The sequence below is a fragment of the Ranitomeya imitator genome, chromosome 1, assembly GCF_032444005.1.
Source record: "Ranitomeya imitator isolate aRanImi1 chromosome 1, aRanImi1.pri, whole genome shotgun sequence".
NCBI lineage: Eukaryota > Metazoa > Chordata > Amphibia > Anura > Dendrobatidae > Ranitomeya > Ranitomeya imitator.
This window is the reverse complement of record NC_091282.1, coordinates 820,648,578-820,675,405: the sequence shown is the minus strand read 5'-3', so window position 1 is coordinate 820,675,405 and position 26,828 is coordinate 820,648,578. Positions and strand designations below refer to the sequence as shown.

The window sequence follows — 26,828 nt, the reverse complement described above, 5'->3', positions numbered from 1 at the left end:
AGGTCGCATTGCCTGACAGGTTCTATGGGGGCATGACACATTTTCTGTGTTCTGGGAGGCCTGTAAATTGTACTTCAGGTTGCGTCCGGTTTCTTCAGGCAGAGAGGAGCAACGCGTGGGGATAGTAGTCTTGCTCATTCAGGGGGACCCGCAAGCATGGGCATTTTCTCCCCCGTCTGACTCTCAGTCACTTCAGACAGTGGAGGGATTTTTTTCAGGCACTGGGCCTTATATATGATGATCCTGATTGCGTCTCCTTAGCTGAGTCTACACTGCGCCAACGTCAGCAAGGGGACCGACCAGTTCCGGAAATGGGCCACTGATACCAAGTGGAATGACCCCTCACCCCGTAGTCTGTTCTGTGAGGGGCTTACATTAAGGGTGAAGGATGCCTTAGCTCTGTATGAGACTCCTGACTCCCTTGAGGCAGCCATGTCTCTGGCGATCCGAGTTGATCTCTGTCTTCGCCAGAGACATAGGGAGTCACCTCTGGGTACAGGAGGTCCAGGGTTAAGGGAGGTCAGCAATAAGCCTACTATGGAACCCATGCAGGTGGGTGTGGCATTCCACTCTGGTAAATTGTCTGTTGTCCGGTGTAAGGGGGAGTGTGCTTCTTTTGTGGTAAAAAGGGTGATTTTGTGGGCACGTGTTCTTTCTGACCTCATAGTATAAAAACGCGAGAAAAACTAAATGGCCCGAGTTGTGGGAAGGTTAGCAACCCGAGTGTACTTATCACCTATGTGGGTAGGAAGCAGTATTTTCTACCAGCCATAATCCACGTGGCTGGAATTAAGGTGGAGGTGTCTGCATCTCTGGACAGTGGGGTGGGGTTTAGTTTGATCAACGCTATGTTCGTCCATGTCCAAGGCCTCATTCCACATACTCTGTCCAGATCCATACCCATAATTGCCATCGACTCCGCCCCCTTGAGACCGGGGCACTTTACTCGAGTTGTCAGAGACTTACAGCTTCAGGTGCACGCTAAAGTGTTAGACTGTTATGTGCTAGAGGGTCTGCCCTCACCTGTGGTACTGGGACTTCCTTGGCTCGCTCTGCACAATCCTGTAATAGATTGGCAGAATCAGGAAGTAGTAAAATGGAGTGGAATCCAAATATAAGTGTGGCTGATCGGAAATGTTTGGTGGGTCCGGATCTGTATGTTGGTGACTTAGTGTGGTTGACCTCTAGGAACATTAAGCTGAAGTTTCCGTTTTGGAAACCGGGTCCCAGGTTTATCAGGCCTTATAAGATCATAGCCATCATCAATCCTTTAGCATTTTGCCTTGCCTTACCACCTACCTTTAGAATCCATAATGTATTTCATTGTTCTTGTCGATGGTAATTTAGAGTTTCAGATTGCGAAAATTTTGTACTCTCATCTTGTTCGTTGGTCACTTCATTATCTGGTACATTGGAGGGGGTATTGTCCTGAGCAGAGAATGTGGGTACCAGCATTTGATGTTCATGCGGCCAGACTGGTCCGAGCTTTTCACATGGCACACCCTGATAAGCCTGGTTCTGAGGTTCCGGAGGTCCCTAATAGAAGAACTCTTTGGCCACAATGAGAATGTGGAGAAAAAAGGGCACAGAATTTCAGGAAAAGAACATCTCACCAACCATTAAGCATGGGGGTGGATCAAACATGCTTTGGGATTGTGTTACAGCCAATAGCACGGTGAACATTTTATGGCTAGAGGGAAGAATGGATTCAATTAAATTTCAACAAATTCTTGATGCAAACACCATCTGTAAAAAAGATGAAGTTGAAAAGGGGATGGCTTCTACAAATGGATAATGATCTTAAATACACGTCAAAAGCCACAATATACTCCCTCAAAAGGTTCAAAGTTTTACAATGGCCCTAACAGTCCCCTGATCTGAACATCATTGAAAATCTGTGGCTCGACCTCAAAATAACAGTGCTGGAAGACAACCCAGGAATCTCTCAGAACTGGAAGAATTTTCCAAGGAAGAATGGATGAATATCCATCAAACAAGAATTGAAAGATAATTGGTTACAAAAAGTGTTTACAAGGTGTGATACTTTCAAAAGGGAGTACTACTTGGTACTAACCATGCAGGGTGCCCAAACTTTTTGAACCAGCGCATTTTACTTCCTGGAATTTTTAAAATTAAAAGGATGAAAATATATATTTTTTTGTTGACTAAAATACAAAGGACATTTGATCCTTAAATTGCTTAACTGTTCACAATAACGGTCATTTTAACCAGAGGTGCCCAAACTTTTACATGCCACTGTAGATCCCCCTAACACTGTTTGCCTGGCAATGTGATTTCGGGGCTGGCTGGAGGCATCTGCAATCTTATTTCACCTGTATGCCCAAGTTCATGACCCCTGTTTCCCTATTAAAATGTTTTATTATATTAAAAAGTAAAACATTAAATTTATAATATTAAAAAGTAAATAATTGCTATCTGTGAATTTATAACCACAAGCACTATACAATTGGCATGTTATTTAACCTGCATGGTATTCACCACAAAAATGGTTGTTGTTTTTTTTATCCATTCTGCACCCCAAAAATTGTAATAAAAAGTTAAAATTAGCATGCACCCCAAAGTGAAAATTTCAACTTGCATTTCATATCGACATAATAGTTTTATAGTAACGATACTCACTTATAAATTACATTTAATGTTTAGTTTATGCCTCACAGATACCTTTGTAAAAATGAAATACAAATAAAAAAAACTATGTTAGCATTGCTGTTTGCTGCACACAGACAGAAGAGGACTCTGTGCAAGAACAATATTTGAGACCTTTGCAGTCCAATAGCTCATCGCAATGCACAATTCCACCTGTTTTGGAGGTAGAAATGGGCCCCCAAACCTCTTGGGCCCCTGTGTGGCTGCACAGGTTGCACTATTGTATGTCTGCCCCTGGTTTGCTGTATATCATGAAGTATGAAAGCATCCTAGTTATCTTTTTGCTGTCTTATTTAATATTTTGTATTATTATGGGTAAATGTTCTTTGTTCTCCTTCTGTAGTCACTTGCTCACATCTTGAAGGTACGGAAACTGTTGACAGAGCCGGAGGTGCGATACTACATGAAGCAGATCTTACAAGGGGTTCAGTTCTTGCACCAGCAAGGTGTTATCCATCGGGACCTAAAGCTGAGTGAGTAGAGTGTTACTCTGGTGACCTGTGTCCCCTCTGTGTGTCACCTCTTATTGTGGACAGTAGATGTTTCCAGTTCAATGAGGCTTGCATTTATTTTGTAACGGCCAAAAGGTCACAAAGTATCTCTCAAGAATATTCAGCCACTGTCTGGCTCCAGAAATAGGACATTCCACACACAGACATTATAAAACTGGCACTTCTTAGCATACTCCCAAAGTAATAAAACTTTAATTTGCTCACATAATCCTCATCTTTATTCAATTTAGACTGTGCAATTGGCATGTTATACTTGTAAGGCTGCCATCACACGTTCAGTATTTGGTCAGTATTTTACCTCAGGATGTTTAAGCCAAAACCAGGAGTGGAACACTTAGAAGAAAAGTATAATAGAAACATACACACCACTTCTGCATTTATCACCCACTCCTGGTTTTGGCTTACAGATACTGAGGTAAAATACTGACCAAATACTGCTAGTGTGACACCGGCCTAACTGTGTATATGTCTGCTATGCTCACTCACAGATTCATTCATCACCAGCTTGGCTTTAAAGGGAAGGCGCAGTGATTTTTTATTTTGTATTAATAATTATTGATTGTATAATCAATTGTTTTGAATACAAACATAAATGTACCACTTTAATATCTTTTTTTAAGTCATTTTTACTTCAGCCACTGGGGGCTGCCATTGGCATGTGGGGGGGTTTAATTATCTGAGCATGGCACTTTCACACCTCAAATACAGCAGCCCCTGGCAATAAGACTGCAGTCGTCCGACCACATCTCTGGTATGGAGACTGTTCCTTCTGCTTCTAGCTGTGACATGGTCATGCCCCCGGGCTGTCTCGGTCACATCTGAGGGAGGAGATTGGCGCCATCTATGTGTATGCTGCAGGCTCCACTTTCCCCCTGTCGTCGGACACACTGCTCAGTGAGTGCAATGACAGGAGTCTTCAGAAGAGGAGGTGCCAGGGAGTGGAGGTCCAGGGTGAGGTGGGTATCGACAGGGAGCGGTGATCACAGCCTGTCATCAGTATAAGGCTGTGTGCACACATTCAGGATTTTTCACTTTTTTTTTTGCATTTTTTCACTATAAAAACGCTTTAAAAACGCAAACATTTGCATCTCATCATTTATAATGCATTCTGCAATTTTTGTGTATATGTTGCGTTTTTTTCCGCGAAAAAAATGCATCACGGTAAAAAAACGCAGCATGTTCATTAATTTTGCAGATTTCTTGCGGATTTCCCACTATATTATTGCATTGGGAACCTCCGGAAAAAAACGCAAAAAAACGTGAGAAAAACGCATGCGGATTTCTTGCAGAAAATGTCCGGTTTTGTTAAGGAAATTTCTGCAAGGAATCCTGACGTGTCCACATAGCCTTAAAGTACAGGCTGCGATCAACGCTCACCATCAACTAATGCAGAGCGCAGCTGTGCTCTAAACATACAGAATAGGACGCCACACTGCGTGGGAGCACAGGGAAGGGAAGGGAAGTACAAGCGTTTATTTTTTTGTTTTCGAATATATGGGGCCATATACCAGGATGAGGCCATATACCAGGATGGGAGTCATATACCAGGATCAAGCCATATATCAGGATGAGGCCATATACCAGGATGAGGCACATATTCCAGGATAGGGCCTATATACCAGGATGTGGGCCTTATACCAAGATGAGGTCATACATCAGATTGGGGGCAATAAGCCATGATGGAGGACATATACCAGGAGAGGCCCCATATACCAGAATGTGGGCCATATACCAGGATGAGGCCATATACCAGGATGGGAGTCATATACCAGGATCAGGCCATATATCAGGATGAGGCCATATACCAGGATGAAGCACATATTCCAGGATAGGGCCTATATACCAGGATGTGGGCCTTATACCAAGATGAGGTCATACATCAGATTGGGAGCAATAAGCCTTGATGGAGGACATATACCAGGAGAGGCCCCATATACCAGAATGTGGGCCATATACCAGGATGAGGCCATATACCAGGATGGGAGTCATATACCAGGATCAGGCCATATATCCGGATGAGGCCATATACCAGGATGAGGCACATATACCAGGATAGGGGCCATACCATGATGTGGGCCTTATACCAGGATGAGGCCATATACTAGGCTGGGAGTCATATACCAGGATCAGGCCATATATCAGGATGAGGCCATATACCAGGATGAGGCACATATACCAGGATAGGGGCCATACCAGGATGTGGGCCTTATACCAGGATGGGGGCATACCTCAGAATGGGGGACATAAACCAGGATGGAGGACATATACCAGGAGAGGGCCCATATACCAGCATGTGGGCCATATACCAGGATGGGGCCATATACTAAGATAGGGGCCATATACCATAATAGGGGGACATGTTCCAGGATGGGGGACATATAACAGGATTCGGTCATATACCAGGATGGGGGACATGTACCAGGATGAAGCTATATGCCAGGATGAGGAACATATACCAGGATAAGGACATATACCAGGATGGGGCATACATACGAAGATGGGGGACATATACCAGGATGGGGTCATATACCAGGATGGAGGTAAAATACCATGATGTGGGTCATATACTGGCAGGGTAGACATATACTAAGATGGGGCCATATACCAGGTTGGGGGCCATATGCCAGGATGAGGGCCATTTACCTGGATGGGGGCAATATACCATTATGGGGGACATATACCAAGATGGGGTCATGTAACAGGATGAGAGACCAGGATGGGGCCATATACCAAGATGGGGCCATATACCAGGATGGGGCCATATATCAGGATCGGGGCTATATACCAGGATGGGGCCATATACCAGAGTTGGACCATATACCAAGATGTGGACATACACCAGAATGGGGGCCATATTCCAGGATGTGGGCCATATACCAGGATGCACTACATGGGGCACATTATAATGTGCCTCACATAGTGATCCACATTTTAATGTGGGGCACTATATGAGGCCATTATACTGTGGGGCACTATATGGGGCCATTAAACTGTGGGGCATTGTATGAGGCCATTAATCTGTGGGGAACTATATGGGGCCATTATACTGTAGGGCACTATATGGGGCTATTATACTGTAGGGCACTATATATGGCCTTTATAATGTGGTACCCTATATGGGGCCATTATACTATGGCATACTACATGGGGCCATTATACTGTAGGGCACTATGTGAGGCACATAATACTTTGGTTCACTATATGGAGCCATAACACTATGGGGTACTACAGTGAGGAAAATAAGTATTTAATACACTGCCAATATTGCAAGAATGCAAACTATACTACAAAGAATGGAGAGGTCTGCAATTTTACCATAGATACACTTCAACTGTGAAAGACAGAATCTAAAAATATAAATCCAGAAAATCACATTGTATAATTTTTACATAATTAATTTGCATTTTATTGCATTCAACAAGTATTTGATAGAAAAAAAACAACAGATCTTAATAATTGGTACAGAAACCTTTGTTTGCAATTACAAAGGTCAGACATTTCCTGTAGTTCTTGACCAAGCTTTCAGACACTGCAGCAGGAATTTTGGCCCACTCTTCTATACAGATCTTCTCCAGATCTTTCAGGTTTCAGGGCTGTCGCTGCGCAACACTGAGTTTCAGCTCCCTCCAAAGATTTTCTACTAGATTCAGATCTGGAGACTGGCTAAGCCGCTCCAGGACCTTGAAATGTTTCTTACGGAGCTACAGTTTCTCTGGCTGTGTGTTTCAGGTCATCGCCATGCTGGAAGACCCAGCCATGACCCATCTTCAATGCTCTTACTGAGGGAAGGAGGTTATTGGCCAAAATCTTGTGATACATGACTCTATCCATCCTCTTCAATACGGTGTACTTATCCTTCTTCTTCCAGCAAACACGGCGAGTGGAGTTGATACCCAAAATTTAGAATTGAGAGTCCTCAGTGGATGATATCTTTTAATACTAACTGAAAAGATGGTAACAAATTGCAAGCTTTTGAAACTACTTAGGTCTCTTCATCAGGCTGCGGCATAGATATATATCTTTCTTATATATCTTTCCTGCACCCAAAATTTGTATTTTGATCTCATCTGACCACATGACCTTCTCCAATGCCTCCTCTGGATCACCCAGATGGTCATTGGTGAACTTCCAACGGTCCTGGACATATGCTGGTCTGAGTAGGGGGACATTACATGCAGCACAGGATTTTAATCCATGTGCAGGTCAACAATTTTGTCCTTGGTGTCCTTAGACAGCTCTTTGGTCTTGGTCATGGTGGATAGGTTGGAGTGTGATTGAGTGTGGACAGGTATCCTTGCTGGTTGGTAGATGATCAAATAATTTTTTCATGCAATAAAATGCAATTTAATTCTGTAAAAATCATACAATTTTCTAGTTTTTATTTTTAGATTCTGTCTCTCATAGTAGAAGTGTACCTACGACAAAAACGACAGACCTCTCCATTCTCTGTAGGTGGGAAAACTTGCAAAATCGGCAGTGTAACAAATACCGTATATACTCGAGTATAAGCCGACCCAAGTATAAGCCGACCCCCCTAATTTTGCCACAAAAAACTGGGAAAACTTAATGACTCGAGTATAAGCCTAGGGTGGGAAATGCAGCAGCTACAAATAAATGTCAAAAGTAAAAATAGATACCAACAAAAGTAAAATTAATTGAGACATCAGTAGGTTAAGTGTTTTTGAATATCCTTATTGTATCAGGAGCCCCATATAATGCTCCATAAAGTTTATGATGGGCCCCATAAGATGCTCCATAGACACATTTGCCCAATATAAAGCTGCACAAATCTTGATTATGGCCCCATAAGATGCTCCATAAAGATATTTGCCCCATATAGTGCTGCACAAACGTTGATCATGGCCCCCTACAGACACTTGCCCCATATAGTGCTGTAAAAACCTTATGGCCCCATATAGTGCTGCACAAACGTTATGGCCCCATACAGTGCTGCACAAACGTTATGGCCCCATAGATGCTCCATACAGACACTTGCCCCATTTGCTGTTGCTGCGAGAAAAAAATAAAAAAATCACATACTCACCTCTCCGTCGCTCAGGCCCCCGGCACTTTCAATATTCACCTGCTCCTTGTTCCGGCGCCGCTCCATCTTCAGCGTCTCCTGCACTGACGTTCAGGCAGAGGGCGCGCACTAACCACGTCACCGCGCCCTCTGACCTGAGCGTCACAGCTGAAGACGGAGCAGCGCCGGAACGAGGAGCAGGTGAATATTGCGCAGCAAAGTGCTCCCCTCCGCGTTATACTCACCTGCTCCTGATGCAGTCCCTGTACGTCTGTTCCCTGGTGCCGGCAGCTTCTTCCTGTACTGAGCGGTCACCGTGACCGCTCATTACAGTAATGAATATGCAGCTCCACCTCTATGGGAGGTGGAGCCGCATATTCATTACTGTAATGAGCGGTACCATGTGACCGCTCAGTACAGGAAGATGCTGTCAGCGCCAGGGAAAAGATGTGCAGGGACCGCACCCGGAGCAGGTGAGTATAATTAGACAGCCCCCGCTCCTCCTCCCCTGCCGACCCCTGGGTATGACTCGAGTATAAGCCGAGAGGGGGACTTTCAGCCCAAAAAAAGGGCTGAAAATCTCGGCTTATACTCGAGTATATACGGTTGAAACACACGAAGAAAAAGGAGTATAACGGGTATAAACTATTTACTATATCAAGAGAGGAGGATTATACATAATAGCAAGAATAAATAACTTAACACATATAAATCCAATAAGGTGCACAAGGATGGTAAGAGGGAAACAGGTAACCACCGGTGTGTAATATGCCCCTAATAATATAGCCAGTCTGACATAGTCAGAGTACTGGAAAAGGCAGGGTGGCAAGTCACCGCCATAATAAAAGATAAAGTATCTATATATAATCTAGTTGGCGCAGGACTTACCACAAGTAGCAGGGCAATAAAACACACCGGGCTGGAACCAGAGTAGAATAAAAGAGCCCCCGACGTGCGTTTCGCTAGGAAATGTGCTGCTTTCTCAAGGGGAATAGTGCAAATGTGCCGAAAAGGACCTTAAATGAAAGCAAGTCATACATCACATGCTACGTAGCAGCCAATAGTAGGCGGCAGTAGCGGCGCATGCGCCGGTCGAACCGCAGGTCCTACACCGAGAACAGGTGTCAGGTGTCCCAGCGTGTGGGCGGGGAAAAAGCCCCAGTCACACGTGGGAGGCCAGGAGATGCCGCTCCGGGGGAGGGAGCCGCAGATCTGACCAACGGATGCGCACAGCTGAGTATATACGGTATATACAAGCCTTCCGTTGGCCCCCGGATCCAGCCGAGGCCTTTACCGATGCTCCTCGCAGTGCTCCATTCCCAGTAATGCTTTGCGGCAATAACCCATGATCATGTAGCGGTCTCGCGAGACCGCCACGTGATCTTGGCTCATTGCCGCAATGTATTCTTGGGATCGGAGCGCGAGAAGCGGGAAAGGCTGGCGCGGACAGCGGCGGAATTCGTAAGGTGAGAATGTAATGTGATTTTTTTTTTTGTATTATTTTTAACGTTCCATTCCAAAGTGAAGCGGTGTTTAAATCCCGCCCCAATCTTGTTGATTTGTTGCGGCCGGCAAGCCGGGACCAATCAGCGACCCAGGATTTCCATTATAGACAGACAGACGGAAGTACCCCTTAGGCAATTATATATATAGATTTGTACTGTTCTTGTCTGTTTTTTAGATGCAGTAGTACGCATTCCTAAACTGTAGCCTACTTTTTAAAATGCCGGACAAAGGATGATACATTTCTTTAGATGGAGAAACACTGGAGGAAGTTGGTATAATTAGAGGGAACCTGTCACCTCATTTGTAGCATCTACAGTGTCCAGAGTCTTTTTCCGTAAAATCGCTGCAGTAATCCTTAGCAAAATGCACTTTATATCGTTATATCTTACCTGCTCGTTTAGTCATAGGGATGTGCTTTATTGCGTTACGTCAGGGTTGTTGCCGCCCTCACAATTTGAATTATGTTCCCGGATTTGCACAGATGTACCTTGAAATCCTGCGCTTGCGCGGTGTGTATTGGGTTGCGCTGCTCCCCAATACACCTCATGCAAGGGCAGGATTTCAAGTGACATTGGCCCAATCCCAGGAACATAATTCTAATTGTGTGGGTGGCGACATCCCTGACTGAATGCAATGAAGCACATCCCTATGACTAAATGAACAAGTATGATATAACTTTATAAATTGCTTTTTGCTAAGGATTACTGTGGCGATTTTAATGAAAAAATTTGTGGACACTTTAGATACTACAAATAACGTGACAGGTTCTCTCTAACTATACCAACATCCTTCAATGTTTCTCTATCTCTAGAAATGTATCATCCTTTGTCTGGGATTTTAAAAAGTAGGCTACAGTCTAGGACTCTATACTACTACATCTGAAAAAACAGACTAGAACAGTAAAAATGTATGATATCTATATATTAATTTATGCGCGTTTTACAATGCCAATTTAGTCTTCTTTCATTTTCCATCAATCAAAACTGCAGAGTCACTTAATTAAAAAAACAATAGTAATAATTCCCTATTTGAAAGGTGGAAATAACATTTGTTTTTAATTACAACTGTTACAAATCCTGAATATTTAGTCATTTTGGATGTGAAGTGAGAGCATGTTTATAAATCCCCCAAAAATGTATCTAATTATACAACAACCTACATTCAAATTAAACACTGGAATAAATCATAGAACATATGTTTAGTGTTTCTCCACAGTCCTTTTATCGTGACTCCGAATGTTTATCCCTGTGTAACTGGTGAAAAACACTGAGTCACCCTACATTACCATCCTCTATGACCTGACACCCGCTTCATGACACTATACAAAATCTGTAGGAATTATTCATTCTTGGCGGGATTAGGATTGATTGAGCATCATGGGCAAAAACTGTGTTTGGGGAGCGCCACTAGAAACAGTTAAATAAAATGTGTTCCGTAAATACATTAGGCGGCTTATAGCTAATTATCATATCCCACACCTAATGTCTGATGTTGATGAAGACTGGTATGTTGTATATTAAACAAGTTAAAAACATGAATTCTCTACATGTTTTTTTTCCTGGTAACAACGTAGCCAGGTGGGGTATCAGTGCTCTGAACACTCTGACTGCTAGGAATGCCTAGAAAGCATTTGAGAAATCTGAAAGACGGAGGCACCAAGGTGGTGGATACCTAATTCAGTGCCTATTTTGCTTTCCCAATAATAGAACCATGAACATGTCTAACTGCCCATATTATTCAAAGTCACCTGTATAATTAGAGGGAACGTGTCATGTCCCCAACAATGCTGTATGGCTGCCGTAGACAGACAGACAGCACTATAACATTGTATCCTGAAGTTAACTGCAATTTGGGGACATGTCAAGTTCCCTTTAAGTTAATATCTTCTATCATTAGATGAAGAAGACAGTCACATATAAAAGACCTCTGACCAATTTGTAGGCCTCTTTAAAGGGAACCTGTCAGCAGGATTGTGCACAGTAACATACAGACAGTGTCAGGTTGACGCCGTTATACTGATTAAAATGATACCTTGATTGATGAAATCCATCTTGTGGTTGTTGTTTAATCTTTATTTTCTGTTTTCAGTTAATGATATGTTCATGTCTAGGGGCGGCCTGTGGGGGTCTTCATGTGGTGCTCCGATGAGGTGTTCATGTGTATGGCTTCTGACAGGTCACTGATCCCTCAGTGACCTGCCTACTAGTTTATATGATAAATATTACATACTAGATGGAGGCCCGATGCTATCGCATCAGGAGGGCGGTAATGTCACAAAGGGGGCAGGCTTTGCAGCGTTGAGAATCTCTCCCTCCATTTAAAAACAGTCAGTGAAATGCAGTATTTTACCTGACAGAATGAATCCACTGTGATCCCCTGTTGTAATGTCAGTATTGTCTTTTGCTTCCTCCCCTGCCCAGGAGTTGTGGTATGCTCTGTACACGGTCGGACACAGACAATTTTTAAAATGAACTCTCTTTCATGGGAAAACCCCTTTAATGTGACCGGCTTCCTCTGCCTGTAGACACGTCGCGCATCTGCCGCCGGGATCAGCTGAATGATTCACTGCAACTGTGCGTAATTAGGGCAGGCGCAGTAAATCAGACCGCTTCCATCTTTGTGCAGACAGATAGCAGCGGTCACAATAAAACTGCGCATGCACTCTTCCTGTACAAAGATGGCGGCACTCAGTGAACCATTCGGCTGATCCGAGCGGCGTCATGTTCGCGACGGTGTTCCGCTGGTGGTACCGCGCAAGAGGCTCCTTTCAGCGTATACAGTGTGTGTGTGTGGTGCGTACGGCTTATACAGTGTGTGTGTGGTGCGTACGGCGTATACAGTGTGTATGTGTGTGGTGCATACGTCATATACAGTGTGTGATTGTGTGTGTGGTGTGTACGGCATATACAGTGTGTGTGTGGTGCGACGGTGTTCCTCTGGTGGTACCGCGCAAGAGGCTGTCCCAGTATGGCCGTTGGTGAACTTCTGCCACTTGGAATTCTGGGATCTGGACACATCTGGACGGAAGAGGATGTGAAGACATTGCAAGGTAAGTATATATTAAGATATTTAAAAAAAATTCCCTTCTGCAGGCAGGCGGCGGCACCTGCGCTGCAGCAAGATCGCATCTATAATGTGTATTTAATTATTGTTTTTAATGGCACACATAAATAAAAAAAAAATCAGTCTGAAATTGGCGTCGGCCGTGCCTACTCAGTATCAGCTATCAGCGATCCGATAGCTGGCACTGCGCAGGCACTGACAGCGCCATCTTCCTAGAGAAAAAAAACAATGATCTCCATATGGCGCCAGCTACCCCATCTTGGAGAAGGCAATTTTTTTTCTTTAGCAAGATGGCACCGCCTGCTATTCAGACTTGTTTTTTTTACATTTATGTACGGTACTTACAGGGGTGGATTAAGGGTAGCCAGGGCCCCGGGCTGTTCAGACACTGTGGGCCCCCCCCGGTCATGTGACGGGGGTCATGTGACGGGGGTCATGTGACGGGGGTCATGATATACCCGAACCAGATTATTCCAGAAAAATGGCCAGGCCCTACTCTACTGTAACCTATTAAATATTTGTTAAAATCTGCAATACAATTTAGGTATATTTTGACCAAAAATATCACATACAAGGAACAAATACCACCGCACCATGACCAGACCACAAATTACAACCACAGTGATCGAATAATATCACATGCAAGGAACAAATACCACCGCACCATGTCAAGACCACAAATTACAACCACAGTGATCGAATAATATCACATACAAGGAACAAATACCACCGCACCATGTCAAGACCACATATTACCACCACTTGGTGACCAAATATCACATACAAGGGACAAATACCACAACACCATGTCCAGACCACATATTACCACCACATAGTGACTGAATACTACAATACTGATCAGTAAAAAACAACAACACAATACTATCACCATAAGTGCCAGTATTCACAGGAGATCTGTACTTAGTATGCAGTGTCTGTGTAGAGGTAATACAGAGATCACTGGTGGTATTATACACAGGACCTCTATATAGTATACAGTGTATAGTGTCAGTGTATAGGTAACACTGACTCACCAGTGACGTCTCTAGGTGAAGTCCTTCATCTTTCATCCAGCACAGACCGCCATCATTTCTTCCAGCCAGGACTCGTTTCTGCAGGAAATAACACAGTTATCTCGAGCTCCGCTTGTAGAACACATTACTTAATTTTTCACAACTTCTACATTACACCACATGAAGAAAAAAAGGCGATATAGTGTCACTCTGCACAGTAACAGGACCGACCCCCTAAAATAAAATAAATACATCACTGCAGTAATAATATCCCTTAATTAGCCCCTATGGTAATAATATTCCCCACCCTGGCCCCGTGTGTCTCATTCCTGGCTCCAGCCATATGTTCTCGCATCCTGCCCTCATGAGTATCCATTCTACCCCATATGATCTCCACATCCTGCCCCATCTGTCTCCATCGTATCCATCCTGCCCCATGATCCAATCCTGCCCCATGTCTTTCATTCTGCCCCGTGTCTCCATTCTGCCCATGCCTCCAGTCCTGCCCCCAGTGTGTCCAGCAATCTGCCTCAGTATGTCCAGCATATTGCCCCAGTGTCCAGCAATCTGCCCCAGTGTCTCCAGCATATTGCCCCCAGTGTGTCCAGCATTGCCCCCAGACAGTGTGTCCAGCAATCTGTCCCAGTGTGTCCAGCAATCTGCCCCAGTGTGTCCAGCAATCTGCCCCAGTATGTCCAGCATATTGCCCCAGTGTGTCCAGCATATTGCCCCCAGACAGTGTGTCCAGCAATCTGCCCCAGTGCGTCCAGCAATCTGCCCCAGTGCGTCCAGCATTGCCCCCAGACAGTGTGTCCAGAATATTACCACCAGTGTGTCCAGCAATCTGCCCCAGTATGTCCAGTATTTCCCCCAGTGTCTCCAGCAATCTGCCCCAGTGTCTCCAGCAATCTGCCCCAGTGTCTCCAGCAATCTGCCCCAGTGTCCTCCAGCAATCTGCCCCAGTGTCATCCAGCAATCTGCCCCAGTGTCCTCCAGCAATCTGCCCCAGTGTCCTCCAGCAATCTGCCCCAGTGTCCTCTAGCATTGCCCCAGCATCCTCCAACAATCTGCCCCAGCGTCCTCCAGCAATCTGCCCCAGTGTCCTCCAGCAATCTGCCCCAGTGTCCTCTAGCATTGCCCCAGCGTCCTCCAGCAATCTGCCCCAGCGTCCTCCAGCAATCTGCCCCAGCGTCCTCCAGCAATCTGCCCCAGCGTCCTCCAGCAATCTGCCCCAGTGTCCTCCAGCAATCTGCCCCAGTGTCCTCCAGCAATCTGCCCCAGTGTCCTCCAGCAATCTGCCCCAGTGTCCTCCAGCAATCTGCCCCAGTGTCCTCTAGCATTGCCCCAGCGTCCTCCAGCAATCTGCCCCAGCGTCCTCCAGCAATCTGCCCCAGCGTCCTCCAGCAATCTGCCCCAGCGTCCTCCAGCAATCTGCCCCAGTGTCCTCCAGCAATCTGCCCCAGTGTCCTCCAGCAATCTGCCCCAGTGTCCTCCAGCAATCTGCCCCAGTGTCCTCTAGCATTGCCCCAGCGTCCTCCAGCAATCTGCCCCAGCGTCCTCCAGCAATCTGCCCCAGCATCCTCCAGCAATCTGCCCCAGCGTCCTCCAGCAATCTGCCCCAGAGTCCTCCAGCAATCTGCCCCAGCGTCCTCCAGCAATCTGCCCCAGTGTCCTCCAGCAATCTGCCCCAGTGTCCTCCAGCATTGCCCCAGTGTCCTCCAGCAATCTGCCCCAGCGTCCTCCAGCAATCTGCCCCAGTGTCCTCCAGCATTGCCCTCAGTGTTTCCACCGTTATAAAAACAAAAAACAAAGTCTCCTCACCTGTCCGCGCTCCAGCGCTGAGCTCCCTCCAACAGAGCACACTCGCCGGCGACTGACAATGACATCAGACGCCGGCGACGTGTGCGCCTGCGGCCGACATCAGCCGCCAGCCTCCAATTGGCTGGCGGCTGTTGTTAACTATTGACGTGCGGGCCGCAGTGCCGGAAGGGGCCCGGTGAGCAGATGAGAAGGGGCCCAATGCGGGCCCCCTCTCTCTGCCCACCGGGTCCGGGGGCACACAAATGCCGGCGGCGGCGGCCGCCGGCATTCACAGATGATTATCAGAGGGTCAATCTGTGCGGTAGCCCAGGGCCCCCCCAGACCACTGGGCCCTGGGCTACCGCCCATATTGACCCTCTGATAATCCGCCCCTGGGTACTTATATTCCCCACTGTTTATGGTGACATCATACTATCGAGCTCTATGTGGGGCCACTATACAGAGGGCAGCATGACTCGGCAACTCTGATTAGCAGTGTAGTTACTGATGTCCAGGAAAGAGAAGGAGATCCAGCTCAACGAAATAGTGAAAAATCCATAATTTATTTCACTTAAAATATAGTGAAAGGACAAAACATCAGCATACAAAAAAATTAAAACCAAGGTCAACGCGTTTCCGGTGACTAAGCACCCTTAATCATGAACATGATCATGATTAAGGGTGCTTAGTCACCGGAAACGCGTTGACCTTGGTTTTAATTTTTTTGTATGCTGATGTTTTGTCCTTTCACTATATTTTAAGTGAAATAAATTATGGATTTTTCACTATTTCGTTGAGCTGGATCTCCTTCTCTTTCCTCTTCGTCCACGCCCTGACACAGCGGTTCCGTGCTCCGAGCTCTTGGGAATGTCGGTATGGTGAGCTGGATTTTGTTTTTTCCAGTTACTGATGTCACCTACTGTATGTTCAGAGCTGCCGGATCTCATGGAGTGCAGCGAAACTCGGAGTGGCCGCTGCTACAGTCTATGATGCTTGGTTCTCTGAACGAGGCTCCGTAGCCTTTGGACGTCAGATTCGAGGATCGTCGTGGGTACGCCATAGACTACATTGGACCTGCTTGGTAACTGTTGTCTAAACTGATGAATGAGGTATGTATGTGTGTTTTTTTTTTTGCATTACTTTGTTAGTAATGGGGGTGTCTGAAAGATGCTTTTCCATTACTAACATCAGGGCTGGAAAGATCCCAATAACCAGGGACCTTCCCAGCCTGATAGTATCACCTCACATCTGTCAGCTTTACCTTGGCTGGCTACCAAAAATAGGGGGGACCCCACGTATTTTTTTTTTTCCTTTATTTATATGGGTAAACAGGGCTAAGCACGCTTTAGTGCCACATGAAAGGCACTAAAGGTTGTAAGTTTATTATATGTAGGGGGCAGTAAAATTATGTGTCTACAGGATATATATACAGTGGGGCAAAAAAGTATTTAGTCAGTCAGCAATAGTGCAAGTTCCACCACTTAAAAAGATGAGAGGTGTCTGTAATTTACATCATAGGTAGACCTCAACTATGGGAGACAAACTGAGAAAAAAAAATCCAGAAAATCACATTGTCTGTTTTTTTAACATTTTATTTGCATATTATGGTGGAAAATAAGTATTTGGTCAGAAACAAAATTTCATCTCAATACTTTGTAATATATCCTTTGTTGGCAATGACAGAGATCAAACGTTTTCTGTAAGTCTTCACATGGTTGCCACACACTGTTGTTGGTATGTTGGCCCATTCCTCCATGCAGATCTCCTCTAGAGCAGTGATGTTTTTGGCTTTTCGCTTGGCAACACGGACTTTCAACTCCCTCCAAAGGTTTTCTATAGGGTTGAGATCTGGAGACTGGCTAGGCCACTCCAGGCATTTCGAAATGCTTCTTACGAAGCCACTCCTTCGTTGCTCTGGCGGTGTGCTTTGGATCATTGTCATGTTGAAAGACCCAGCCACGTTTCATCTTCAATGCCCTTGCTGATGGAAGGAGGTTTGCACTCAAAATCTCACGATACATGGCCCCATTCATTCTTTCATGTACCCGGATCAGTCGTCCTGGCCCCTTTGCAGAGAAACAGCCCCAAAGCATGATGTTTCCACCAACATGCTTTACAGTAGGTATGGTGTTTGATGCATGCAACTTAGTATTCTTTTTCCTCCAAACACGACAAGTTGTGTTTCTACCAAACAGTTCCAGTTTGGTTTCATCAGACCATAGGAAATTCTCCCAAAACTCCTCTGGATCATCCAAATGCTCTCTAGCAAACTTCAGACGGGCCCGGACATGTACTGGCTTAAGCAGTGGGACACGTCTGGCACTGCAGGATCTGAGTCCATGGTGGCGTAGTGTGTTACTTATGGTAGGCCTTGTTACATTGGTCCCAGCTCTCTGCAGTTCATTCACTAGGTCCCCCCGTGTGGTTCTGGGATTTTTGCTCACCGTTCTTGTGATCATTCTGACCCCACGGGGTGGGATTTTGCGTGGAGCCCCAGATCGAGGGAGATTACCAGTGGTCTTGTATGTCTTCCATTTTCTAATTATTGCTCCCACTGTTGATTTCTTCACTCCAAGCTGGTTGGCTATTGCAGATTCAGTCTTCCCAGCCTGGTGCAGGGCTACAATTTTGTTTCTGGTGTCCTTTGACAGCTCTTTGGTCTTCACCATAGTGGAGTTTGGAGTCAGACTGTTTGAGGGTGTGCACAGGTGTCTTTTTATACTGATAACAAGTTTAAACAGGTGCCATTACTACAGGTAATGAGTGGAGGAAAGAGGAGATTCTTAAAGAAGAAGTTACAGGTCTGTGAGAGCCAGAAATCTTGATTGTTTGTTTCTGACCAAATACTTATTTTCCACCATAATATGCAAAAAAATGATAAAAAAACAGACAATGTGATTTTCTGGATTTTTTTTTCTCAGTTTGTCTCCCATAGTTGAGGTCTACCTATGATGTAAATTACAGACGCCTCTCATCTTTTTAAGTGGTGGAACTTGCACTATTGCTGACTGACTAAATACTTTTTTGCCCCACTGTATATATACTAGCTGAAGAGCCCAGAGTTGCCTGGGCATAGTTAATATCTGTGGTTAGTTATAGCACCTCACTTCTCTTATTTTCCCATCACATCTCTCATTTTCTCCCTCACACCTCTCATTTTCCCCCTCACCTCTTATTTTCCCCCTCCCTCCTCTCATTCCCCCCTAACACTTGTCATTTCAACCTCACATCTGTCATTTTCTGATCACTCCACTATTTTCCCTCACTCCTCTCATTTTGCACTCACACCTTTTCATTTTCACCTCACACCTCTCATTTTCACATCAGTATATACATGTTTGTCATCTCCATTATATATAGTATACACCTGTATGTCATCTCCTGTATATAGTATATACCTGTATGTCATCTCCCCTGTATATAGTATATACCTGCTGTGTGTCATCTCCCCTGTATATAGCATATACCTGTATGTCATCTCCTCCTATATATAGTATATACCTGTATGTCATCTCCTCCTGTATATAGTATATACCTGTAGGTCATCTGCTCCTGTATATAGTATATACCTGTATGTCATCTCCTCCTGTATATAGTATGTACCTGTATGTCATCTCCTCTATATAGTATATACCTGTGTGTCATCTCCTCCTGTATATAGTATATACCTGTATGTCATCTCCTCCTGTATATAGTATGTACCTGTATGTCATCTCCTCTATATAGTATATACCTGTGTGTCATCTCTCCTGTATATAGTATACAGTGGGGCAAAAAAGTATTTAGTCAGTCAGCAATAGTGCAAGTTCCACCACTTAAAAAGATGAGAGGCGTCTGTAATTTACATCATAGGTAGACCTCAACTATGGGAGACAAACTGAGAAAAAAAAATCCAGAAAGTCACATTGTCTGTTTTTTTATCATTTTTTTTGCATATTATGGTGGAAAATAAGTATTTGGTCAGAAACAAACAATCCAGATTTCTGGCTCTCACAGACCTGTAACTTCTTCTTTAAGAGTCTCCTCTTTCCTCCACTCATTACCTGTAGTAATGGCACCTGTTTAAACTTGTTATCAGTATAAAAAGACACCTGTGCACACCCTCAAACAGTCTGACTCCAAACTCCACTATGGTGAAGACCAAAGAGCTGTCAAAGGACACCAGAAACAAAATTGTAGCCCTGCACCAGGCTGGGAAGACTGAATCTGCAATAGCCAACCAGCTTGGAGTGAAGAAATCAACAGTGGGAGCAATAATTAGAAAATGGAAGACATACAAGACCACTGATAATCTCCCTCGATCTGGGGCTCCACGCAAAATCCCACCCCGTGGGGTCAGAATGATCACAAGAACGGTGAGCAAAAATCCCAGAACCACGCGGGGGGACCTAGTGAATGAACTGCAGAGAGCTGGGACCAATGTAACAAGGCCTACCATAAGTAACACACTACGCCACCATGGACTCAGATCCTGCAGTGCCAGACGTGTCCCACTGCTTAAGCCAGTACATGTCCAGGCCCGTCTGAAGTTTGCTAGAGAGCATTTGGATGATCCAGAGGAGTTTTGGGAGAATGTCCTATGGTCTGATGAAACCAAACTGGAACTGTTTGGTAGAAACACAACTTGTCGTGTTTGGAGGAAAAAGAATACTGAGTTGCATCCATCAAACACCATACCTACTGCAAAGCATGGTGGTGGAAACATCATGCTTTGGGGCTGTTTCTCTGCAAAGGGGCCAGGACAACTGATCCGGGTACATGAAAGAATGAATGGGGCCATGTATCGTGAGATTTTGAGTGCAAACCTCCTTCCATCAGCAAGGGCATTGAAGATGAAACGTGGCTGGGTCTTTCAACATGACAATGATCCAAAGCACACCGCCAGGGCAACGAAGGAGTGGCTTCGTAAGAAGCATTTCAAGGTCCTGGAGTGGCCTAGCCAGTCTCCAGATCTCAACCCTATAGAAAACCTTTGGAGTTAGTTGAAAGTCCGTGTTGCCAAGCGAAAAGCCAAAAACATCACTGCTCTAGAGGAGATCTGCATGGAGGAATGGGCCAACATACCAACAACAGTGTGTGGCAACCTTGTGAAGACTTACAGAAAACGTTTGACCTCTGTCATTGCCAACAAAGGATATATTACAAAGTATTGAGATGAAATTTTGTTTCTGACCAAATACTTATTTTCCACCATAATATGCAAATAAAATGTTAAAAAAACAGACAATGTGATTTTCTGGATTTTTTTTTCTCAGTTTGTCTCCCATAGTTGAGGTCTACCTATGATGTAAATTACAGACGCCTCTCATCTTTTTAAGTGGTGGAACTTGCACTATTGCTGACTGACTAAATACTTTTTTGCCCCACTGTATACCTGTGTGTTATCTCTCCTGTACATAGTATATATCTGTATGTCATTTCCTCCTGTATTAGACCTCGTTCACACGTTATTTGGTCAATATTTTTACCTCAGTATTTGTAAGCTAAATTGGCAGCCTGATAAATCCCCAGCCAACAGGAAGCCCTCCCCCCTGGCAGTATATATATTAGCTCACACATACACATAATAGACAGGTCATGTGACTGACAGCTGCCGGATTTCCTATATGGTACATTTGTTGCTCTTGTAGTTTGTCTGCTTATTAACCCCTTTACCCCCAAGGGTGGTTTGCACGTTAATGACCAGGCCAATTTTTACAATTCTGACCACTGTCCCTTTATGAGGTTATAACTCCGAAACGCTTCAACGGATCCTGGTGATTCTGACATTGTTTTCTCGTGACATATTGTACTTCATGATAGTGGTAAAATTTCTTTGATAGTACCTGCGTTTATTTGTGAAAAAAACGGAAATTTGGCGAAAATTTTGAAAATTTCGCAATTTTCAAACTTTGAATTTTTATGCAATTAAATCACAGAGATATGTCACACAAAATACTTAATAAGTAACATTTCCCACATGTCTCCTTTACATCAGCATAATTTTGGAACCAATTTTTCTTTTTGTTAGAGAGTTATAAGGGTTAAAAGTTGACCAGCAATTTCTCATTTTTACAACACCATTTTTTTTTAGGGACCACGTCTCATTTGAAGTCATTTTGAGGGGTCTATATGATAGAAAATGCCCAAGTGTGACACCATTCTAAAAACTGCACCCCTCAAGGTGCTCAAAACCACATTCAAGAAGTTTATTAACCCTTCAGGTGTTTAATAGGAATTTTTGGAATGTTTAAATAAAAATGAACATTTAACTTTTTTACACAAAAAATTTACTTCAGCTCCAATTTGTTTTATTTTACCAAGGGTAACAGGAGAAATTGGACCCAAAAAGTTGTTGTCCAATTTGTCCTGAGTACGCTGATACCCCATATGTGGCAGTAAACCATTGTTTGGGCGCATGGGAGAGCTCGGAAGGGAAGGAGAGCTATTTGACTTTTCAATGCAAAATTGACAGGAATTGAGATGGGACGCCATGTTGCGTTTGGAGAGCCACTGATGTGCCTAAACATTGAAACCCCCCACAAGTGACACCATTTTGGAAAGTAGACCCCCTAAGGAACTTATCTGGATGTGTGGTGAGCACTTTGACCCACCAAGTGCTTCACAGAAGTTTATAATGCAGAACCGTAAAAATAAAAAATCATATTTTTTCACAAAAATTATATTTTTGCCCCCAATTTTTTATTTTTCCAAGGGTAAGAGAAGAAATTGGACCTCAAAAGTTGTTGTCCAATTTGTCCTGAGTACGCTGATACCCCATATGTGGCAGTAAACCACTGTTTGGGCGCATGGGAGAGCTCGGAAGGGAAGGAGCGCAGTTTGACTTTTCAATGCAAAATTGACAGAAATTGAGATGGGACGCCATGTTGCGTTTGGAGAGCCACTGATGTGCCTAAACATTGAAACCCCCCACAAGTGACACCATTTTGGAAAGTAGACCCCCTAAGGAACTTATCTAGAGGTGTGGTGAGCACTTTGACCCACCAAGTGCTTCACAGAAGTTTATAATGCAGAACCGTAAAAATAAAAAATCATATTTTTTCACAAAAATTATATTTTTGCCCCCAATTTTTTATTTTTCCAAGGGTAAGAGAAGAAATTGGACCTCAAAAGTTGTTGTCCAATTTGTCCTGAGTACGCCGATACCCCATATGTGGCAGTAAACCACTGTTTGGGCGCATGGGAGAGCTCGGAAGGGAAGGAGCGCAGTTTGACTTTTCAATGCAAAATTGACAGAAATTGAGATGGGACGCCATGTTGCGTTTGGAGAGCCACTGATGTGCCTAAACATTGAAACCCCCCACAAGTGACACCATTTTGGAAAGTAGACCCCCTAAGGAACTTATCTGGATGTGTGGTGAGCACTTTGACCCACCAAGGGCTTCACAGAAGTTTATAATGCAGAGCCATAAAAATAAAACAAAATTTTTTTCCCACAAAAATTATTTTTTAGCCCTCAGTTTTGTATTTTCCCTAGGGCAACAGGAGAAATTGGACTACAAAAGTTGTTGTCCAATTTGTCCTGAGTACGCTGATACCCCATATGTGGGGGGGAACCACCGTTTGGGCGCATGGGAGGGTTCGGAAGGGAAGGAGCGCCATTTGGAATGCAGACTTAGATGGAATGGTCTGCAGGCGTCACATTGCGTTTGCAGAGCCCCTAATGTACCTAAACAGTAGAAACCCCCCACAAGTGACACCATTTTGGAAAGTAGACCCCCTAAGGAACTCATCTTGATGTGTTGTGAGAGCTTTGAACCCCCAAGTATTTCACTACAGTTTATAACGCAGAGCCATGCAAATAAAAAATATTTTTTTTTCCACAAAAATTATATTTTAGCCCCCAGTTTTGTATTTTTCCAAGGTTAGCAGGAGAAATTGGACCCTAAATGTTGTTGTCCAATTTGTCCTGAGTACGCTGATACCCGATATGTGGGGGGGAACCACCGTTTGGGCGCATGGGAGGGCTCGGAAGGGAAGGAGCATCATTTGGAATGCAGACTTAGATGGATTGGTCTGCAGGCGTCACATTGCGTTTGCAGAGCCCCTAATGTACCTAAACAGTAGAAACCCCCCACAAGTGACCCCATATTGGAAACTAGACCCCTCAATGAACTTATCTAGATGTGTTGTGAGAACTTTGAACCCCCAAGTGTTTCACTACAGTTTATAACGCAGAGCCGTGAAAATAAAAAATCTTTTTGTTTTCCCACAAAAATTATTTTTTAGCCCCCAATTTTGTATTTTCCCAAGGGTAACAGGAGAAATTGGTCCACAAAAGTTGTTGTCCAATTTGTCCTGAGTACGCTGATACCCCATATGTTGGGGTAAACCCCTGTTTGGGCACACAGGAGAGCTCGGAAGGGAAGGAGCACTGTTTTACTTTTTCAACGCAGAATTGGCTGGAATTGAGATCGGACGCCATGTCGTGTTTGGAGAGCCCCTGATGTGCCGAAACAGTGGAAACCCCTTAATTATAACTGAAACCCTAATCTAAACACACCCCTAACCCTAATTCCAACGGTAACCCTAACCACACCTCTAACCCTGACACACCCCTAACCCTAATCCCAACCCTATTCCCAACTGTAAATGTAATCTAAACCCTAACCCTAACTTTAGCCCCAACCCTAACTGTAGCCCCAACCCTAACCCTAACCCTAATCCTAGCCCTAACCCTAGCCCTAACCCTAACCCTAACCCTAGCCCTAACCCTAGCCCTAACCCTAGCCCTAGCCCTAGCCCTAACCCTAGCCCTAACCCTAGCCCTAACCGTAGCCCTAACCCTAGCCCTAACCCTAACCCTAACCCTAGCCCTAACCCTAGCCCTAGCCCTAACCCTAGCCCTAACCCTAGCCCTAACCCTAGCCCTAGCCCTAACCCTAGCCCTAACCCTAGCCCTAATGGGAAAATGGAAATAAATACATTTTTTTTTATATTTCCCTAACTAAGGGGGTGATGAAGGGGGGTTTGATTTACTTTTATAGCGAGTTTTTTAGCGGATTTTTATGATTGGCAGCCGTCACACACTGAAAGACCCTTTTTATTGCAAAAAATATTTTTTGCAATACCACATTTTGAGAGCTATAATTTTTCCATATTTTGGTCCACAGAGTCATGTGAGGTCTTGTTTTTTGCGGGACGAGTTGACGTTTTTATTGAAAACATTTTTGGGCACGTGACATTTTTTTATCGCTTTTTATTCCGATTTTTGTGAGGAAGAATGACCAAAAGCCAGCTATTCATGAATTTCTATTGGGGGAGGCGTTTATACCGTTCCGCGTTTGGTAAAATTGATAAATCAGTTTTATTCTTCGGGTCAGTACGATTACAGCGACACCTCATTTATATCATTTTTTTATGGTTTGGTGCTTTTATACGATAAAAACTATTTTACAGAAAAAATAATTATTTTTGCATCGCTTTATTCTCAGGACTATAACTTTTTTATTTTTTTGCTGATGATGCTGTATGGCGGCTCTTTTTTTGCGGGACAATATGACGCTTTCAGCGGTACCATGGTTATTTATATCTGTCCTTTTGATCGCGTGTTATTCCACTTTTTGTTCGGCGGTATGATAATAAAGCGTTGTTTTTTGCCTCGTTTTTTTTTTTTTTTCTTACGGTGTTTACTGAAGGGGTTAACTAGTGGGCCAGTTTTATAGGTCGGGCCGTTACGGACGCGGCGATACTAAATATGTGTACTTTTATTGGTTTTTTTTTTTTATTTAGATGAAGAAATGTATTTATGGGGACATCACAGATCAGTGATCTGACAGTTTGCACAGCACTCTGTCAGATCACTGATCTGATAGGAGTGCAGGCTGCTTCACAGTGCCTGCTCTGAGCAGGCTCTGTGAAGCCACCTCCCTCCCTGCAGGACCCGGATCCGCGGCCATCTTGGATCCGGGGCTCGAGCAGGGAGGGAGGTGAGGAGACCCTCGCAGCGACGCGATCACATCGCGTTGCTGCGGGGGGCTCAGGGAAGCCCGCAGGGAGCCCCCTCCCTGCGCGGTGCTTCCCTGCACCGCCGGCACATCGCGATCATCTTTGATCGTGGTGTGCCAGGGGTTAATGTGCCGGGGGCGGTCCGTGACCGCTCCTGGCACATAGTGCCGGATGTCAGCTGCGATAAGCAGCTGACACCCGGCCGCGATCGGCGGCGCTCCCCCCGTGAGCGTGGCCGATCGGCTATGACGTACTATCCCGTCCAGGGTCAGATAAGCCCAGGGCACCTCGACGGGATAGTACGTCTAAGGTCACAGAGGGGTTAATCAGATTTTTATTTTTGAAGGATAATACCAGACTTGTGTGTGTTTTAGGGCGAGTTTCGTGTGTCAATTTGTGTGTGTTGAGTTGCGTGTGGCGACATGCATGTAGCGACTTTTGTGAGATGAGTTTTGTGTGGCGACATGCGTGTAGCAACTTTTTGTGTGTCGAGTTGCATGTGACAGGTTAGTGTAGCAAGTTGTGTGCAGCAAGTTGTGCGCATGGCGAGTTTTGCGCGTGGTGAGTTTTATGTGTGGTGCCTTTTGAGTATGTGCAAGTTTTGTGTGAGGCAACTTTTGCATATGTTGTCACTTTTGTGCATGTGGCAATTTTTCCGCGGGTGCATGTTTTGCATGTGGCGAGTTTTCCCATGAGGTGAGTTTTGCACGTGTGGTGAGTTTTGCGTGAGCCTAGTTTTGCATGTGGTGAGTTTTGCGCGTGGCGAGTTTTGACTTTTATGTGGCGAGGTTGGTGTATGTGTGGTGAAATGTGTGCTGAGGGTGATATGTGTTCAAGCACGTGGTAGTGTGTGGCGCATTTTGTGTGTGTGTTCATATCCCTGTGTGTGGTGAGTAACCCATGTCGGGGCCCCACCTTAGCAACTGTACGGTATATACTCTTTGGCGCCATCGCTCTCATTCTTTAAGTCCCACTTGTTCACATCTGGCAGCTGTCAATTTGCCTCCAACACTTTTCCTTTCACTTTTTTCCCATTATGTAGATAGGGGCAACATTGTTTGGTGAATTGGAAAGCGCGGGGTTAAAATTTCACCTCACAACATAGCCTATGACGCTCTCGTGGTCCAGACGTGTGACTGTGCAAAATTTTGTGGCTGTAGCTGCGACGCCTCCAACACTTTTCCTTTCACTTTTTCCCCATTATGTAGATAGGGGCAAAATTGTTTGGTGAATTGGAAAGCGCGAGGTTAAAATTTTGCCTCACAACATAGCCTATGACGCTCTCGGAGTCCAGAC

At 44.6% G+C, this 26,828-nt stretch overlaps 1 protein-coding gene across 2 annotated transcripts in view; it reads left to right on the top strand.

Annotated features, from left to right (window-relative positions):
• LOC138649634 (serine/threonine-protein kinase PLK2-like) overlaps positions 1 to 26,828 on the top strand; it is a 150,695-nt gene that overhangs the window by 12,350 nt on the left and 111,517 nt on the right. For both annotated transcript variants that reach the window (XM_069740189.1, XM_069740197.1), the window contains exon 4: positions 3,011 to 3,140. In XM_069740189.1, coding sequence (XP_069596290.1) covers positions 3,011 to 3,140 — 130 coding nt within the window. The remainder of the gene's footprint in view (positions 1 to 3,010; positions 3,141 to 26,828) is intronic.